The sequence below is a fragment of the Rissa tridactyla genome, chromosome W (genome assembly GCF_028500815.1).
Source record: "Rissa tridactyla isolate bRisTri1 chromosome W, bRisTri1.patW.cur.20221130, whole genome shotgun sequence".
NCBI classification, from domain to species: Eukaryota; Metazoa; Chordata; class Aves; order Charadriiformes; family Laridae; genus Rissa; species Rissa tridactyla.
This window is the reverse complement of record NC_071496.1, coordinates 8,980,010-8,997,700: the sequence shown is the minus strand read 5'-3', so window position 1 is coordinate 8,997,700 and position 17,691 is coordinate 8,980,010. Positions and strand designations below refer to the sequence as shown.

The 17,691-nt window shown below is 42.7% G+C and overlaps 1 protein-coding gene across 1 annotated transcript in view; it reads left to right on the top strand.

The window, feature by feature from the left end:
• Positions 1-5,052, top strand: part of LOC128901955 (probable global transcription activator SNF2L2) — a 187,753-nt gene extending 182,701 nt beyond the window's left edge. The window contains exons 31-33 of the mRNA XM_054184156.1: positions 2,129-2,246; positions 4,211-4,353; positions 4,957-5,052. Coding sequence (XP_054040131.1) covers positions 2,129-2,246; positions 4,211-4,353; positions 4,957-4,992 — 297 coding nt within the window. The 3' untranslated portion in view covers positions 4,993-5,052. The remainder of the gene's footprint in view (positions 1-2,128; positions 2,247-4,210; positions 4,354-4,956) is intronic.
• The last annotated feature ends 12,639 nt before the right edge of the window (positions 5,053-17,691 follow it).

The following is a 17,691-nucleotide window of genomic DNA, read 5'->3' as shown; positions in this document are numbered from 1 at the left end:
GAAAAGGGGGAAAAATAAGTGTTGAACAAAATTAAGATCATCGGAACAAAATACATATAAGCACTGCAGGACATGAAGAGAATAAACTCTTTGCTTTCCTATACACCAGTCTTAGGAACCTGGGCAAACAAACGGAATTAGAATTATTCATTATGAAAACAAATTCAGCCTACTTGGTCCTGAAAGCTGGTGGGAAGATTGGAGTGTTTAAATTTTTATCAAAAGATTGAGTTGGCAGTAGGAAAGAAGATAGGGAATGGCAACATATGTGGAAATTTATATTTATCTGGCAACATATGTAGAATAAAGTACTACCTGTATCAGAGTCTCTGACACAATTTTAAATACATGTTCTAGCAGATGAGGCCCAAATAGCATGATGCAACACACTATTAAATTGCAGTAGATAACATGATGACTGCTTCCATAATGTTCAAGGGAAAAAAAGAAATAGATGTCATGGGGGACTTCAGTAAAAATGTTATAAACTGGATGTCACATGTTGCCAATATCAATGCATTCTGCAAGTGTCTAAACACTATAGATGACCCTTTGCTATACAGAGGAATTTTATATCATGTTATCTTGACAAATAACAAAGAAATTGAACTTTCAATTAAAAATGAGGGGTTGTTTAGTACAAATGATCATTACTTGATTATTTTTGTCATGTACAAGCAGAATAAAATGTCTGTTTTACAGACATTTTTGATATCTTAACAACATTCAATTAAATGAAAAAATCAAAATCAGCTGAATTATTCAAGCAAAAAGATATTAATGATTGAAAGAGTGGGAGAAAATTTTACTAATTGTTCAGAGGCGATGAACTTGGTAGTTCTTGGTAGGATTATCAGTAATGATACTGAAATGGTAGAAATGTTCAGTAGATATTTCTGTTCTTTGGAAATAATCCGATTCATATCACAGAATGATGCAGAAATATTTTCCATTCCAACATACTAATGTTATCTACCAAATTTACTATTACTTTTTAAAACATGAAGAACGAATAACTTTTACCTACGATTTTTTAAATTTCTGTCTGAGACATTCTCTATACTATTATTTTTGAGTTTCATTAAACCTTGAGACATTCCTGCAGTAGTTCTCAAATTTTTTAGGTTTTCTTTTATGCTGTGTAATAGTTTGGATCCACTTTTGCTCTGACACACATACTTATATCATTAAAATATAATATTTATGTGTGCACTACTTACATTAAAAGATAAAAACCCATAAGTTTAATTTGTACAGAGATATTTAAGTATACAATAAAGTAAAATTTAAGTGAAATACTTCATATTTGTTTTGTTAGTATGATGCATGCTCCTGTATTTTTTTTTTGAGGAAAACATTTCCATCTGGGCTGGAGGCTTAAAAGACAGATCTTATATTGTGTGTTCAATTTAACCAATGCATTGCTTCCAAAGTTTTACAGAGCAGTATGTGCAAGCTCATTTTGTTAAGATGATTATAGTGTCTCATTATTATTTTTAATTTTTATTTCTGTTAAATTAATCTGGCAAATACATTACAAGCCAGATGTAGTCTTCTCATTCATAGATGTTCTTCCAATGAGGTTTATAAAAAAGCTGATAGTACTAAAAATACTTAGCAGGCTTCAAAATATTAATAGAGTTTTGGATAAGCATTATTTTCAGTCTTTTTGACTTTTTTATCTTCAGTCTTTTTGACTTTTTTTATCTTCAGTCTTTTTGGAAGAAGTCTTAAAGAAATCACAAAGCTGCTTGGGATAAATGAGTTTCTTTTTTACCCACTTTGGATTTTTTAACAACAGTTTTTCAAGGCTGTTATGATCTAATTAAGATATATCATAGTTCTAGTGGTAATAAAATAATAATGAAAGAAAATCAATTGCATTCCAGGATGGATTCTTTCTGTAATTGGATGTTTTAAATGTGATACATTGAGTCATATTTTTGTGGCTCACTGTTGGCCAGATTCTTCATTTAGAGCATGAAAGTTCAGTATTGGCACTTTTTGTAAAATTCATTAAACAAGCATTGTTACTTGTAATAAAAAGGCTACGCTCTGTGAGTTTGTATAGGAAAAAAAGATGATGCTTGGCTTGCAGTTCTGACATAGGTTTGCTTTCATACTGTAGATCTATGAGGATTCCATCGTTCTCCAGTCTGTATTCAAAAGTGCACGACAGAAGATTGCCAAAGAAGAGAGTGAGGATGAAAGCGAGGAGAGCGAGGAGGAGGAGGAGGAGTCAGAATGTAAGTTCCCTGCTGAATGCTGGGAAGGAAATACATTTAGGGAAGACAAGGGAATTGATTTTTCCATTTGTGTACTGAGATTGGTTATAGACTTTCATTTTCCGCTGGTGGAAGTAGTTTCTTATAAAGTTTGCTGTTTTTGCTGCTTCCATTCAGCTTAAGTCTCTTGGCTACTCTATTCTGTCTATATTTCTCAGAATTGTGCTGAAGAGTCAAGTATTCATAGGGTGTAAACAAACCACAGTAGGTGCTTTTAAGCACTGCTCAGATGGAAATAGATCTGACTTATCCTTATCTGAGTGACCATGAGTATATGTGGACCCTTCTTTTCCTAATCATGTCACTTGTAAATATAAGAGCCTAGAACTAGTGACTTTCTTAATTCATAGGTGAGCAACCTTTCTGATATTATGCAACATATATGATTAAGAACCAGAAAATGTTACTTCAGTGAGACAAAGGGAAAATGGAACTCAGATTGTTTGGTAAGCAGGTGTCCTGGTTCCGGTGGGGATAGGATTAATTCTCCCTAGGCTCTGGCAGGGACACAGGTATTCCATCCCATGTGAGCCATGCCCAGTCTGTAGCCAGGAGCTGGCTGGGGGAGGAAGTCTCTGCAGGGGTCCTGCTGGGGCTTCCGGGGTTCGGTCGGTGAGCCGTGGTACCGTTTGTACATTCCTCTCTCCGTGGTGGTGTTGTTTTTCTTGTTGCCTTTGCTGTTCTGTTAAACTGCCTTTGTCTCAACCCACGAGTTTTGCCTTTTTCTTCCGATCCTCCCCCCATGGCCGGGGTGTGGGGGTGTGGGGGGTGTGGTGTGAGAGAGCGTCCACGTGGTTCTTTGTTGCTGTCTGAGGCTAAACTACACTGCAGGAGATGACATTCATAATTTAAGAGGCCCAGCTAATATGCTGTGAGATGGGCCCAGGCTGGGCCAAAAATTCATCTGGGATCTAGGGCATGCTGCAGGTTAAGTTGGAGGATCTCTTTTAAGAAGTGATACTCATCTCTTATTAAATTATTCTGATATAATTTATTATCTTCATTGGTAAAAATGTACGTCTTTTATTTCCAATTTGAATTTTAATTTGCTGCATCTCTGCTATTCCACAGAATTGCTAGTAGGCAACATACTGATGTCAAAAAAATTACTATAGAAAGAGCCAGATCTACATATTACCTTTCAGCTCCCCTGACCAATTAAAGTTTCCTCAATAGGTACCTTCTCACATAACCTCTGAACTTGAAGTCCCTGCAAATTTGGAAGCATGATATTGTGGAAAAGGAGGGATCCCTTCATTCTGCTTTCTGCCACCCGAGTGCTTCTACCCCATATTTTCTAACTACCTAGAACTGCACTTTGAAAGTGTGTCTGGATAGAGAAACTAGAGTACTTTTGTCTTGAGCTACTCTGCAAGTATTAAAAGCAGCTATGCAGAGCATGCAACTTCAGCAGTTCATCTGGAAATGAGCAGATACCCTGGAACTGGGCGCTTGTGTTCTCTTCAGTAAGCTGTCAACTCAAAAATTGCCAGTCACCTCCACATGGAGTTTGTGTACTTAAAAAAACCCAAATTGTCTGTTCCTACTGAAGATAGACATTTTTCTATGTGCAAGCAACAAAAACTACTTTGTTTCTTAACATGCATCTTCTTGTACAAGGTTCCCTGAGTGTAGTTGCAACACTAAATGCTATCTGTAAGTGCCATGCATTCTAAAAGTGAAAGGAGGATGCACCTGATGAACTCTCAGATTTTCTTGATAGTTTAATGCAAATTAGTGCTGCAACTATCAAGAACACAAGTAAAAGCAAATATCTCTACTTAATTCCACAATCCAGAAAGAGGATTTTTTCAGGCTACAAGGGGAGAATTTACATGAAGACAGACTATTTAAAAGTTATTTAGTAGGAAAAGGGTATACAATAAATAAAGGCAGATTTTACATTCACATTCCACTTTTTACAGCAAAATCAGTGAAAGTCAAGATCAAGCTGAACAAGAAGGATGAAAAAAAATGGGACAAAAGCAAAGGCAAGAAGAGGCAAAGACGAGTAAAAGCCAAGCCTGTTGTGAGTGACAATGACAGCGATGAGGATCAAGATAAAAACGTAAGTTTTCTTCACTGAGATTTTATAAGTTGTTGCAGTGATTTCATCTATACCCTGTCCTTTTTGCACTCAGAATTTTCACCTCTTCATGCTTAGAAACATTAAGCATTGTTTTTAATCTGTGACATCATCTTGGGAGGATGGGGGAGCAGGTTCAAACTGTGTTAGCGTTTGCTTGTGGGATCTAGTCTTGGTGTTGGAAGACAAAAAGTCTGACACTTTTGGCTCTTATTTTTTGAAGATGTTCTTTCTTTCTTCAAAACTTTAAAATTCATGGTTCGTTTGCCTTCATTCCCACCCTAGAAACACTTTCTATTAATGCAACAAATGAAGACGGATCTTTACAGACATTTTTAAGATGCCTGGGTAGACAGAAAGGAGCTAGTGTTTCCTGACTTTGTGCCTTTTCTTTTCTAAAGAGGCCCACAGCAATTTAATTGGAATGAAATGTCATGAAAGGAAAATAGTAAATAACATATTACTTTTCTTACGGCTATCTTGATTTGTAAATTTAATTGTAATTTTTCTTTTTTTCTTTAACAAAATCCATAGAATACTACTTGGCAAAGAATTTCTGACTTTTCTTGTGTCTCTTACCTCTAGGACCAGTCAGAAGCAAGTGGAAGTGATGATGAGTAATTCACAGAGTTTATTTCCTTGGCAGAACTAACCCCATCCCCTTCCCTTCTCTCATTTTACAGCCACTGAATTCATTTTGTTAAACAGACACTGGGTTGTATTCTCATCCTCTATAAACTAGCTCTAGGATAGTGCCTGAACAAACATATGATATCATAGTGTAAAAAAGGGAAGAAGTAACATACTGTGACCGAATGGGCCTCAGATTTTTTTTTTTAAATCTCCAAAACAACAAAAATGCTTTTGATGAAAAAATGTGCATTGATAGTATATTTCTCTGGGTTGGGTTTACTTGGTAATGGTTTCATCATTCCTGGTTTTATCATTTGATGTTTTCAGTGTCATCAGAAAGACAAAAAAATGTCTTTTGTAGTATTGATAACCAGGAGCAGCCATAAAAAGCCACTGGTTATTTTATTTTTCATCAGGCAGTTTTCTGCTCTATTGTTTTTTTACACTGTGGTACATATATGCAACTTTGTTTAATAGCTTATAAATGTACAGTAGTTAGCCTTTACGTCACCTTGTCCTATATACATTTTTTCACTTTATGCTTATTATCTTCAGAAAAAAGCTTTTTTGAATTGTAGCAAATTTATGTGTACTGTAAACTTTGCTAAACTTTTCTCCTCTTGATTAAAAACAATGGGTTGAAAAATGTTTTAGAATATTGCAATCTATATAGTGCAATGAATGGCTTCTTTCATCAAACTGATCTGTGTTACTAATGTGAATTCTCACCTTTTCCCTAAAGTGTACTTAATCTTTGCTTTCTTTGCACAATGTCTTTGGTTGCAAGTCATAAGCCTGAGGCAAATAAAATTCCAGTAATTTTGAAAAATGTTGTATTGGTACTTTCCTAATAAAGGGATAATTTATCTCAATAAACACAGCCTTGTGTTATGAATTCCACAAAAATCCTTTTTACTATAGTGACAACAGTGCCTCTTGTAGAGACTCAAGGTTCTCTGCTCTAAACAGGTAACATAAGAGCTTGTCTGAATTCCATAGGAACATCCTCAGAGAGAGATACAAGACAAGTGACAGCTATTAAAAGATACCTTGAAATGGAAGCATAATTCCAGTCCCTAACTAGAATTCAAGTGATTAATCATTAAAACAAACATCTATGTTCCTTTTTATTTTTTTTAGGAAATATCCATATGTTTTAGTGGGGGTGAATACAATTAGTTATGTATGCAATCACCTACAGTTGGTAAAAGAGAACACATAACTTTTCAATTTCACATTCCAACTGATAAGAAAATAGTTTAAAACATTCCTAACATTTTCCTAGGAAAGATTTTGAGGGGATCAAGGAAAGATTGAATGACAAGTTTTACTATACAACATATTCACTTTTGCCAGTATACATAAAGCAAGAAAAAAATTAAATAAATTTTATGTCATGATATTTTCCAACAGTATTATATTCCAACACTTGAAGTTCAGAATATTTTATTATATTCCAACACTATTATATTCCAATATTTTTTTATATTCCAACACTTGGACTTCAAAATAGTCATGAGGATGTTGAAAATATCCATCGTGTACTTTGTATGTATGTATAGAATCATAGAATCATAGAATTGCTGAGGTTGGAAGGGACCTTTAAGATCATCAAGTCCAACCTTTAGCCTACCCTGACAAGAGCTACTTCTAAACCATGTCCCTAAGTGCCCCATCTACCCTTTTTTTAAACACCTCCAGGGATGGTGAATCCACCACCTCCCTGGGCAGCCTATTCCAATGTTTAATAACCCTTTCAGTGAAAAAATGTTTCCTAATATCCAATCTAAACCTCCCCTGACGTAACTTGAACCCGTTTCCTCTCGTCCTATCACTTGTCACCAGGGAGAAGAGGTCAGCCCCCATCTCTCTGCAACCTCCTTTCAGGTAGTTGTAGAGGGTGATAAGGTCTCCCCTCAGCCTCCTCTTCTCCAGGCTAAACACCCCCAGCTCCCTCAGTCATTCCTCACAAGGTTTGTCCTCCAGACCCCTCACCAGCTTTGTAGCCCTTCTCTGGACATGCTCCAACACCTCAATGTCCTTCTCGTAGCGAGGGGCCCAAAACTGAACGCAGTACTCGAGGTGGGGCCTCACCAGTGCCGAGTACAGGGGGATGATCACTTCCCTAGTCCCGCTCACCACACTATTCCTGATACAGGCTAGGATGCTGTTGGCCTTCTGTCAATATTGTCTTTCTTCTAATTTGAATAAGAAAAATATTCAGCAATAGATCAGCAAAAGCAAGTAGTCTACAATAGTTTGCTTTTGAATGCCCGTGTGAGATAAATCTGACACTGCTCATCTCAGGTTTCATACTTGTTCCACTTGGCAACATGGAAATCTACTTTGAATTAAATCTGCACATCTACAGAACAGAACTTTGTTCATGGCACCAAGCAAGCAACTAGGTTGAATGAGAAACTGAATCCAGATGCAAAACATTTCAGCTCTCTTAAGAGATTTAGCTTCACAGTAAAGGTTTGGAGGATGAGTTAAAGAGCATCAGAACTAGCTTAGCCAGGTAAGAGCTGTCTTGATGCCTCTGCCTGAGTCAAAACTATTAGAATCAAGATCATGTCAGAATAAGTATCTCAGATATCATGGAACACATCTAACAGCATCCTGCTCAATTTAGCCTCTGAGCAGCAACTCGGATACACTAATTTGCGACTATTGCAAACAAATCCATTGATTCTCGAAAAGCCCTAAACAACAGAGTCCTTAACAGAACACTCATGGCCCTTTAAGAAATAATCTGATTGCTGCTCTATCATTTTGCTGCCCTGTGAGGAGTATTGTTGTGGGAGAAATATGCCAGAGGACACAATAATTCCACGATTTAAATGCTTTCTAGGTTCAGAAGGCAGGCTCCTACTTCCCTGTTTATAGAAAATGCAGTTGCCATACCAATAGTTAGGGCACAGCACCCTGCAGCATCAGCTAGTGATCAAAGCCTGTTCTTCTGTTATAACTTCCCAGGGAGTCTAGGCAGCTGCAGGCCTCCAAAGCAGTTTCACTACATTATTGCATGTGTTCATCTTCTTGACTTTAATAATAATTTTTATTTTCGGGCCACTGCTTCCAAACTCAGAACTCGGGTCTTCTGATAAGGAGAAAGATGACATATTTTTCTCTATATGCACATGCACAAATGCCTTGAGATCTTTTTTTTCCTTTGGGGATCTGCAGTGATGCATATGCTCATGAACTTGAGCATAGGCACCAAGTACTACCCAGCACCCAGAACTCCAGGAAGGGAAAACTGACATTAGATGTTCTTGTTTCCTTGGGGCTTTTTTCCCTTTCAGAGGCAACAAGAAGGAATTAAGCCTATAAGACCCTTACTGGACTATTCAACATTGAGGTATCTGTGTAATGGCTGGGTATATTGGGAGCCTTGCAGAAGACATTGTATTTGAGGAGTCAGTGATCTTGAGCAGGCCATGTCTGCTCTATTGGGTCTTGTACTTAAGGCTTGAAAAGCCAATAGGTTAGCATGAGTAGCCACTGTAAAGGAATCTGCTGGCGTGCCCTGTGCCAGCCTGTGCTGTGGATGTTATGACAGAGATAACATTCCAATCTGTCAGGATAAGACCTATGGTTTTGGTTTTTACACAAGATAAAAGGCACTATGGTACAGGAGGGAGGAGGGACTTCTCCACTGACATGGGATCTGCACAGTGTGCTGTGGGAAAATTCATCTGGGGTCTGTCCGATGCTGCATGAAAGTGGGGTTCCCAGCATCTGAAGGGTCACAAGATTTACTCGCTATCTATATTCCTCTTTTTATTCTGTCTTATTAAAACAGCTATTTTTATTATGCTTTTTGTTGTCAGGCCTTTTTTACTGAGATCCAGAAAGAACCCTGTGCCATCTCTCTCTTCCCACCCTTGCCCCTCCCACCCCCACCCACCTGGTGCAGAACACCAGGGTCCACCTCAGAAGGAGCAGGTAGCTGATCTGCAGTCAGAATTCTGGCTGCTGACCCAGGCAAAACTCCTCAGAAATTAAAGTAAAATTAAACTGAATCTCTAAGACAAATGAAGCTAAGGAGACGGCTGCTAGTTGGATAATGATATTATCAAACCAATATATTAATCGGAAACGTAAAGTTTCCTTCTAAAAAGCCTCATACAAGTATAGCTTAAAGGTATCAGCAGCTGGAGAAAGAAAAAAACCTAGAGATATAGCCCTGCTGCTAGTGACGAATAGGTCTGTTTCTTCTACAGTGCTCCAAAAGAGGAGTGGACAGTGGCATAATAAAACATGTAGGGTAGTAAAGGGAAAACTTTTATTCATAAAGTGCCATCCTTAATTTAGAATGTATTGAATCCTGTGGGTACTTTTTAAAATGCCTCAGCCATTTAAGTAGCTTATTTTAACAAAAAAATATTTGATTTAAAATTTCCATACAATGTGTATGATATTGTTACATTGCAAGTTAAAGTGGCAAAACCTCAGGTTAAAGCTGCTTATTAACTCCCTCTGATAATTTTACACATTTAAAGATTCCCTTGAAAATATTGTACATGATTGTCATCTCTTTTTCTATGATCCCCAAGGTATGTAATTTAAAAAAAAAAAAACAACAAGAAAGTTTAAGTTGCTCAAAGAAAGGACAAGTGAGGCATAAAAATGCAGAAAACAGAACTCCTTACTTTCCACGCAAAATAAATCTCATGAAAACACTCAGGAAAGTTTCACTTTATTCAAGTTTTCATCGTCCACCTAATGGAGAGGAGCTTTTACTGTGAAGCTGCATGACCAATGCTACACTATAAATCTAATCCTCAGAATACAGGCATTCAAAAATATTAGTAGCTCTTACATCAGCATTTTCTGTAACACTCTGAAGTACGAGGACTTGCCACCTGAAAATGCAATTGAAAATATGTACACAAAATAGGTATGAGACTCTGCATGCATAACTGAACCATGACAAGGATGATGATTCAATTAGCGTGGAGGTGTCGCTGAGATTAAGTCGAACTACACCTTGCAACAAAACGTCTTCAGTAAAGAAAAAAAGATGAGTCATTGTCATAGGTGACTCCCTCCTGAAGGGAGTGGAAGGCCCAATATGCAGACCGGACCCACTTAGGGAAGTCTGCTGCCTCTCTGGGGCTTGGGCTAAAGATATAAAGAGAAAGCTTCCTTCCCTGGTATGGCCCTCAGATTATTATCCATTTCTGGTTTTTCAGGCAGGCAGCGATGAAGTGTCAACAAGAAGCCCAAGGGTGATCAAGAGAGACTTCCAGGCCTTGGGACAACTAGTTAAGGGATCGGGAGCACAAGTAGTGTTCTCCCCTAGCCCTCCAGTTACAGGGAATGACGAGGGAAGAAACAGGAAGAGCCAGCAGATCAATACCTGGTGTCAGCGGCAGGACTTTGGGTTTTTTGGTTGTGGGGTTGGTTTATGTGACACCAGGCCTGCTGGTGACAGATGGGGAACACCTGTCTCAAAGGGGGAAAAGGATCTTGTCGCAGGAGTCGGCAGGGCTCATCGAAAGAGCTTTAAACTAGATTTGAAGCGGGAAGGGGATGAAACCAGGCTCTTTAGAGGTAAGCCTGGGGGTGGCATGCCAATGTTTGTGGGACAGTATGCTAGTGAGGTCCCTCGGTCTGCCATCTCAGCGGCAGCAAAGATACGAGGGTTATTGATGGGTTAGAAACTACAGCCATGCCTGGGAATGGTCAGGCCTCTCCCAGAAAAAAGGTGGCGGGACCAATAGCCCAACTGAAGTGCGTCTACGCCAACACGTGCAGCATGGGCAACGAACAGGAGGAGCTGGAAGTCATTGTGCAGCAGGAAAACTATGATGCAGTCGCCATCACGGAAACGCGGTGGGACGACTTGCACGACTGCTGCAGTGGATGGCTATAAACTCTCCAGAAGGGATAGGAAAGGAAGGAGAGGAGGTGAGGTGGCCCTGTATGTTAGGGAGTGTTATCAATGTCGAGAACTTAATGATGGTGACAATAGGGTTGAGTGTTTATGGGTAAGAATTGGGGGGAAGGCCAACAAGGCAGATATCATGGTGGGAGTCTGTTATAAACCACCCAACCAGGCAGACAAAATATTCTATAAGCAGCTGTGAGAAGTCTCAAGATTGCTAGCCCTTGTCCCCGTGGGGGACTTCAATTTACCAGATGTCTGCTTGAAATACAGTACAGCTGAGAGGGAACAGTCTAGGAGGTTCCTAGAGTATGTTGAGGATAACTTCCTGACACAGCTGGTGCGGGAGCCAACTAGGGAAGGTGCCCCGCTGGACCTGTTGTTTGCGAACAGAGAAGGACTTGTGGGGGATGTGACGGTTGGAGGCCATCTCGGGCATAGCAATCACGAAATGATAGAGTTTTCGATTCTTGGAGAAAGCAAGGAGGGGGGGGGGTCAGCAGAACTGCCACCTTGGACTTCCGGAGGGCAGACTTTGGTCTTTTCAGGAGCCTGCTTGACAGAGTCCCTTGGGAGGCAGTCCTGAAGGGCAAAGGAGTCCAGGAAGGCTGGAAGTTTTTCAAGAAGGAAGACTTAAAGGCGCAGGAGCAGGCCGTCCCCATGTGCCCAAAAACAAACCGTCGGGGGAAAAAGACCGGCCTGGCTGAACAGAGAGCTATGGTCACAACTCAGGGGGAAAAAAGAGAGTTTATGGCCTTTGGAAGAAAGGGCAGGCCACTCATGAGGCCTACAAAGATGTTGTGAGGCTATGTAGGGAGAAAATTAGAAAGGCCAAAGCCCAACTAGGACTTAATCTGGCTTTTGCTGTTAAGGACAACAAAAAATGTTTCTATAAATGCATTAGCAATAAAAGGAGGACTAAGGAGAATCTCCATCCTTTATTAGAGGGGGGGGACAGGGGACGGGACATAGTGACCAAGGATGAGGAAGAGGCTGAGGTACTTAATGCCTTCTTTGCCTCAATCTTTAGCAGTAGGACCAGTTGTTGCCTGAGTACCCAGCCCCCTGAGATAGAAAACAGGGACAGGGAGTAGAATGACGCTCCCATAATCCAAGGGGAAATGGTGAGTGACCTGCTACAGCACTTAGACACACGCAAGCTTATGGGGCCAAATGGGATCCACCCAAGGGTACCGCGGGAGCTGGCAGAAGTGCTCACCAAGCCACTTTCCCTCATTTACCAGCAGTCCTGGCTAACGGGGGAGGTCCCAGTTGACTGGAGGTTAGCAAATGGGGCCGGACGGGATTCACCCAAAGGTTCTCAGGGAGCTGGCAGGAGAGCTCACCAAGCCTCTCTCCATTATCTATCAACAATCCTGGTCAACAGGAGAGGTGCCGGATGACTGGAGGGTGGCCAATGTGACGCCCATCTACAAGAAGGGACGGAAGGAGGATCCCGGAAACTACAGGCCTGTCAGCCTGACCTCGGTACCGGGAAAGATCATGGAGAGGATCATCCTGAGTGAGCTCTCACGGCAAGTGCAGGGCAGCCAAGGGATCAGGGCCAGCCAGCATGGGTTTATGAAAGGGAGGTCCTGCCTGACCAACTTGATCTCTTTCTATGACCATGTGACCCGCTTTCTCGATGAGGGGAAGGCTGTGGACGTTGTCTACCTGGACTTTGGTAAGGCCTTTGACACCGTCCCCCACGGCATTCTCCTGGAGAAACTGGAGAATCATGGCATAGACAAGTGTACCCTCTGCTGGGTTAAAAACTGGCTGGATGGCCGTGCCCAGCGAGTTGTGATTAATGGAGCAAAATCTGGTTGGCGGCCGGTCACCAGTGGTGTCCCTCAGGGCTCAGTTTTGGGGCCAGTCTTGTTCAATATCTTTATTGATGATCTAGACAAGGGGATTGAATGCACCCTCAGTAAGTTTGCGGATGACACCAAACTAGGTGGGAGTGTTGATCTGCTTGAGGGTCGGAAGGCTCTACAGAGGGATCTAGACAGGTTGGATCAATGGGCCAAGGCCAATGGGATGAGGTTTAATAAGGCCAAGTGCCGGGTCCTGCATTTTGGTCACAACAACCCCAAGCAACGCTACAGGCTTGGGGAAGAGTGGCTGGAAAGCTGCCCGGCAGAAAAGGACCTGAGGGTGCTGGTGGACAGCCGGCTTAACATGAGCCAGCAGTGTGCCCAGGTGGCCAAGAGGGCCAATGGCATTCTGGCTTGTATCAGGAACAGCGTGGCCAGCAGGAGTAGGGAAGTCATCGTGCCTCTGTACTCGGCACTGGTGAGGCCTCACCTCGAGTGCTGTGTTCAGTTCTGGGCCCCTCACTACAGGAGGGACATTGAAGTGCTGGAGCGTGTCCAGAGGAGAGCCACCAAGCTGGTGAGGGGTCTGGAGAACAAGTCCTATGAGGAGAGGCTGAGGGAGCTGGGCATGTTTAGTTTGGAGAAGAGGAGGCTGAGGGGAGACCTCATTGCCCTCTACAACTACCTGAAAGGAAACTGTAGAGAGGCAGGGGTTGGCCTCTTCTCCCAAGGGAATAACGACGGGACCAGAGGAAATGGTATGAAGCTGCGGCAAGGGAGGTTTAGATTAGATATTAGGAAGAATTACTTTACTGAACGAGTGGTCAGGCACTGGAACGGCCTGCCCAGGGAGGTGGTGGAGTCACCATCCCTGGAGGTATTTAAGAAACGTGTAGACATGGCTCTTCAGGGCATGCTCTAGTGCCCAAGATTATTGGTTTGTGGTGGGGTGTTGTGTGTGGGGTTGTGGGTGTGGAGTTTAGTAGCTGGGTGTTGGTGTGGTTTTTTTTTTTTTGTTTGTTTGGTTTTTTTGTCTGTTTTTTTTTTTGTTTTGTTTTTTGTTTTTTTTGTGGTTGGACTCGATGATCTCAGAGGTCCCTTCCAACCACTAAGATTCTGTGATTCTGTGATTCTGTGAAATGTGACGCCCATCCACAAGAGGGGCCGGAAGGAGGATCGGGGGAACTACAGGCCTGTCAGTCTGACCTCGGTGCCTGGGAAGATCATGGAACAGATCATCTTGAGAGCCATTACGCAGCACATGCAGGACAACCAGGGGATCAGGCCCAGTCAGCATGGGTTTAAGAAAGGCAGGTCCTGCTTGACTAACCAGATCTCCTTCTATGACAAGGTGACCTGCTTAGTGGATGAGGGAAAGGCTGTGGATGTTGTTTACCTGGACTTTAGTAAGGCCTTTTACGCCATTTCCCACAGCATTCTCCTAGACAAACTGGCTGCTCATGGCTTGGACGGTGTGGCAGATCTACGAGCAGAGGCCTGTGTATGGCAGATCTACGAGCAGAGATCTGCGTACGGTCAAGGACACAGTGAGCAGAGCACACAGAAACAGGAACGCAGATGTCGATACGGATGGAATGAAGAGGAACTGGTTCAATATAGACATGGAACAGAAAACAGCTTTGCGTGCTTATCTTGGTGGGAACTGAATAAGGCGACTGGGTTAGTGATCTGAAATATGTGTTTACTTGCCTAGCAGGTGCATGGAAAGTTTTAGAGCTCGGGTATAAAAGCCAAGGCCTGAGAAGCAATAAACGATTTCGTACTCATCACAGCCGGAGTCTGTGCCTTCATACACCACAGGACGGGTGTACTGTTCGCTGGGTAAAAAATCTGGCTGGAGGGCCGGGCCCAGAGAGTGGTGGTGAATGGAGTTAAATCTGGTTGGCGGCCGGTCACAAGTGGTGTCCCCCAGGGCTCAGTATTGGGGCCGGTTCTGTTTAATATCTGTATCAACGACCTGGACAAGGGGATCGAGTGCACCCTCAGTAAGTTTGTAGACGACACCAAGTTGGGTGGGAGTGTTGATCTGCTTGAGGGTAGAATGGCTCCACAGAGGGATCTGGACAAGCTGGATCAATGGGCCGAGGCCGATGGTATGAGATTTGACAAGGCCAAGTGCCGGGTCCTGCCATGCAGTGCTGCAGGCTTGGGGAAGAGTGGCTGGAAAGCTGCCTGGCAAAAAGGACCTGGGGGTGTTGGTCAACAGCAGGCTGAATATGAGCCAGCAGTGTGCCCAGGAGGCCAAGAAGGTCAACAGCATTCTGGCCTGTATCAGGAATAGCGTGGCGAGCAGGACTAGGGAAGTGATCGTCCCTTTGTGTTTGGCACTGGTGAGGCCCCACCTCGAGTGCTGTGTCCAGTTTTGGGCCCCACGCTACAAGAAAGACATTGAGGTGCTGGAGCGTGTCCAGGGAAGGGCAACGAAGCTGGTGAGGGGTCTAGAGCACAAGTCTTATGAGGGGCGGCTGAAGGAACTGGGATTGTTTAGTCTGGAGGAAAGGAGGCTGAGGGGAGACCTTATCGCTCTCTACAACTACCTGAAAGGAGGCTGTAGAGAGGTGGGGGTCGGTCTCTTCTCCCAAGTAACAGGCGATAGGACAAGAGGAAATGGCCTCAAGTTGTGCCAGGGGAGGTTTAGACTGGATATTAGGAAAAATTTATTCACAGAAAGGGTTATCAAACATTGGAACAGGCTGCCCAGGGAAGTGGTTGAATCACCATCCCTGGAGGTATTTTAAAAGACGGGTAGACGTGGTGCTTAGGGACATGATTTAGTGGTGGTTTTGGCAGTGTTAGGTTAATGGTTGGACTCGATGATCTTAAAGGTCTCTTCCAACCTAGACGATTCTAATTTGAGTACACAGTTAACAGTTTAACAGTGGAGGAGGAAGGAACCTGCAGTTTTCTTCAACAAAGTTACAAGCCATGTTGAAAAGGAGTAGCAGTACATACTGTATCTTGACTTTAGCAAGGCCTGTGACCTTGTTTCACACACAACACTATCACAAACAAACCAGGAAATCATGGACTACATAAAATTACTATCAGGTGTGTAGCAAATAGTCAGAAAAATCTATTCAGAGCACTTTTTAAAACTCGGGGTAGTTCTGTCAAAATGGAAGGCTGTGGAAATAGGGGTCCAGTGCTATTCAATATCTTTTTTTAATTACCGGTATTATGTAATGAAAAGTATGCCTATTAAATCTGCAAAGAACACCAAGTTGACAGGGACCACAAGTATACCTGATAACGAGATTAAAATTCAAAATGATTTTGATAAATTAGTGTAACAACTGGAGAAAACGTGGGTAATTTACAACAAGGATATATGCAAAGTATTTCTATTAGGCAAGGAAAACCCAACTGTTTTATTGGGTTTACGTGACAAGGTTTTGGTAGCAGGGGGGTCTGCGGGGGAGTCCTCTGTGAGAAGAGACCAGCGGCTGCCCTCATGTTGGACAGAGCCAGTTCCAGCTAGCCCCAAGACGGACCCACTGCTGGCCAAAGCTTACCTAATCAGTGGCGCTGGTGGCACCTCTCTGATAATATATTTACAAAAGGGTAAAAAAAAGCTGCACAGCAGCTGTGAGAGAGAGGAGTGAGAAAAATGTGAGAGAAACAACCCTGCAGACACCAAGGCCAGAGAAGAAGGAGAGGGAGGAAGTGCTCCAGGTGTTGGATCAGAGATTCCCTTGAAGCCTGTGGTGAAGACCATGGTAGTCCCCCTGCAGCCCATGGAGGACCGCATCAGAGCAGATATCCACACTACAGCCCGTGGAGGGCCCCATGCCTCAACAGGTGGATATGCCCCGAAGGAAGCTGCAGCCGGTGGAGAGGAGCCCACGCAGGAGCAGGCTTTCTGGCAGGAGCTGCGGCCCATGGATAGCACCCATGCTGGAGCAGTCTGTTCCTGAAGGACTGCAGGCCATGGGAGAGACCCACATTGAAGCAGCTCATGAAGGACTGTCTCCCGTAGGAGGGACCCCCCCACTGGAGCAGGGGAAGAGCATGAGGTGGAAGGAGTGGCAGAGACAAAGCATTATGAACTAACCACAACCCCCATTCCCCATTCATCCTGTGCTGCTCGGAGTGGGGGGAGGAGATAGAAGAGTCAGGAATGAAGGAATAAAGTTGAGCATGGGAAAAAGGGAGGGGTGGGGGAAAGGTGTTTTTACTTTTGCCTTTGTTTCTCGCCATGCTACTCTATTATTAACTGGCAACAAATTTAATTAATTTTAACCAAGTCGAGTCTGTTTTGCCTGTGACAGTAATTGGTGAGCTCCCTGTCCTCATCTCGACCCACAAGCTTTTCTATCTTATTTTCTCCCCCCCCCCCGTCCTGTTGAGGAGGGGGAGTGAGAGAGTGGCTAGGTGGGCATTTGGCAGGCAGACAAGGTCAACACACCACAACTGTACAAAAAAGGATATGGAAAAAATGGACAGGGAGTAGTTTCATAGAAAGTGATTGAGTGTTTATACTGGATCACAAGTTGAACACAAGTCAGTGTCTGTACTGCTGAGAAAATAGAAAAACACTTTACCATGATGTATAAACACCCTAGCAGTTATATGAAAGAACTCTTCCCCTTCATTCAGGCAAGGCTGTACCTGGAGTATTGGTGTCTAGCTTTGAATAAAACTTAAACAAAATTGCTAACCACTTGGAGAGAGTTTAAGGAAGTTGAATGAAAATGATCAGAGGTCTAGAAAACAGGGCCTATGGGGAAAGATCATATGAGCAGGGGTTGTTAACACAAAGAAAAAAAGACTAAGCAGGGTTATGATAACAGTCTTTCAAGACATAAAAAGATGTTGGGGGAAAAAAAAAGATGTGAACAACCTGTTCTGCGTGATCACAGTGAACAGAACAAGAAGTAATGTGCTTAAAAACCAGGAAAGAAATTCAGATAAGGTATTAGGGAAAACTAAGTCACAGCAATCGCTTCCCTTAGG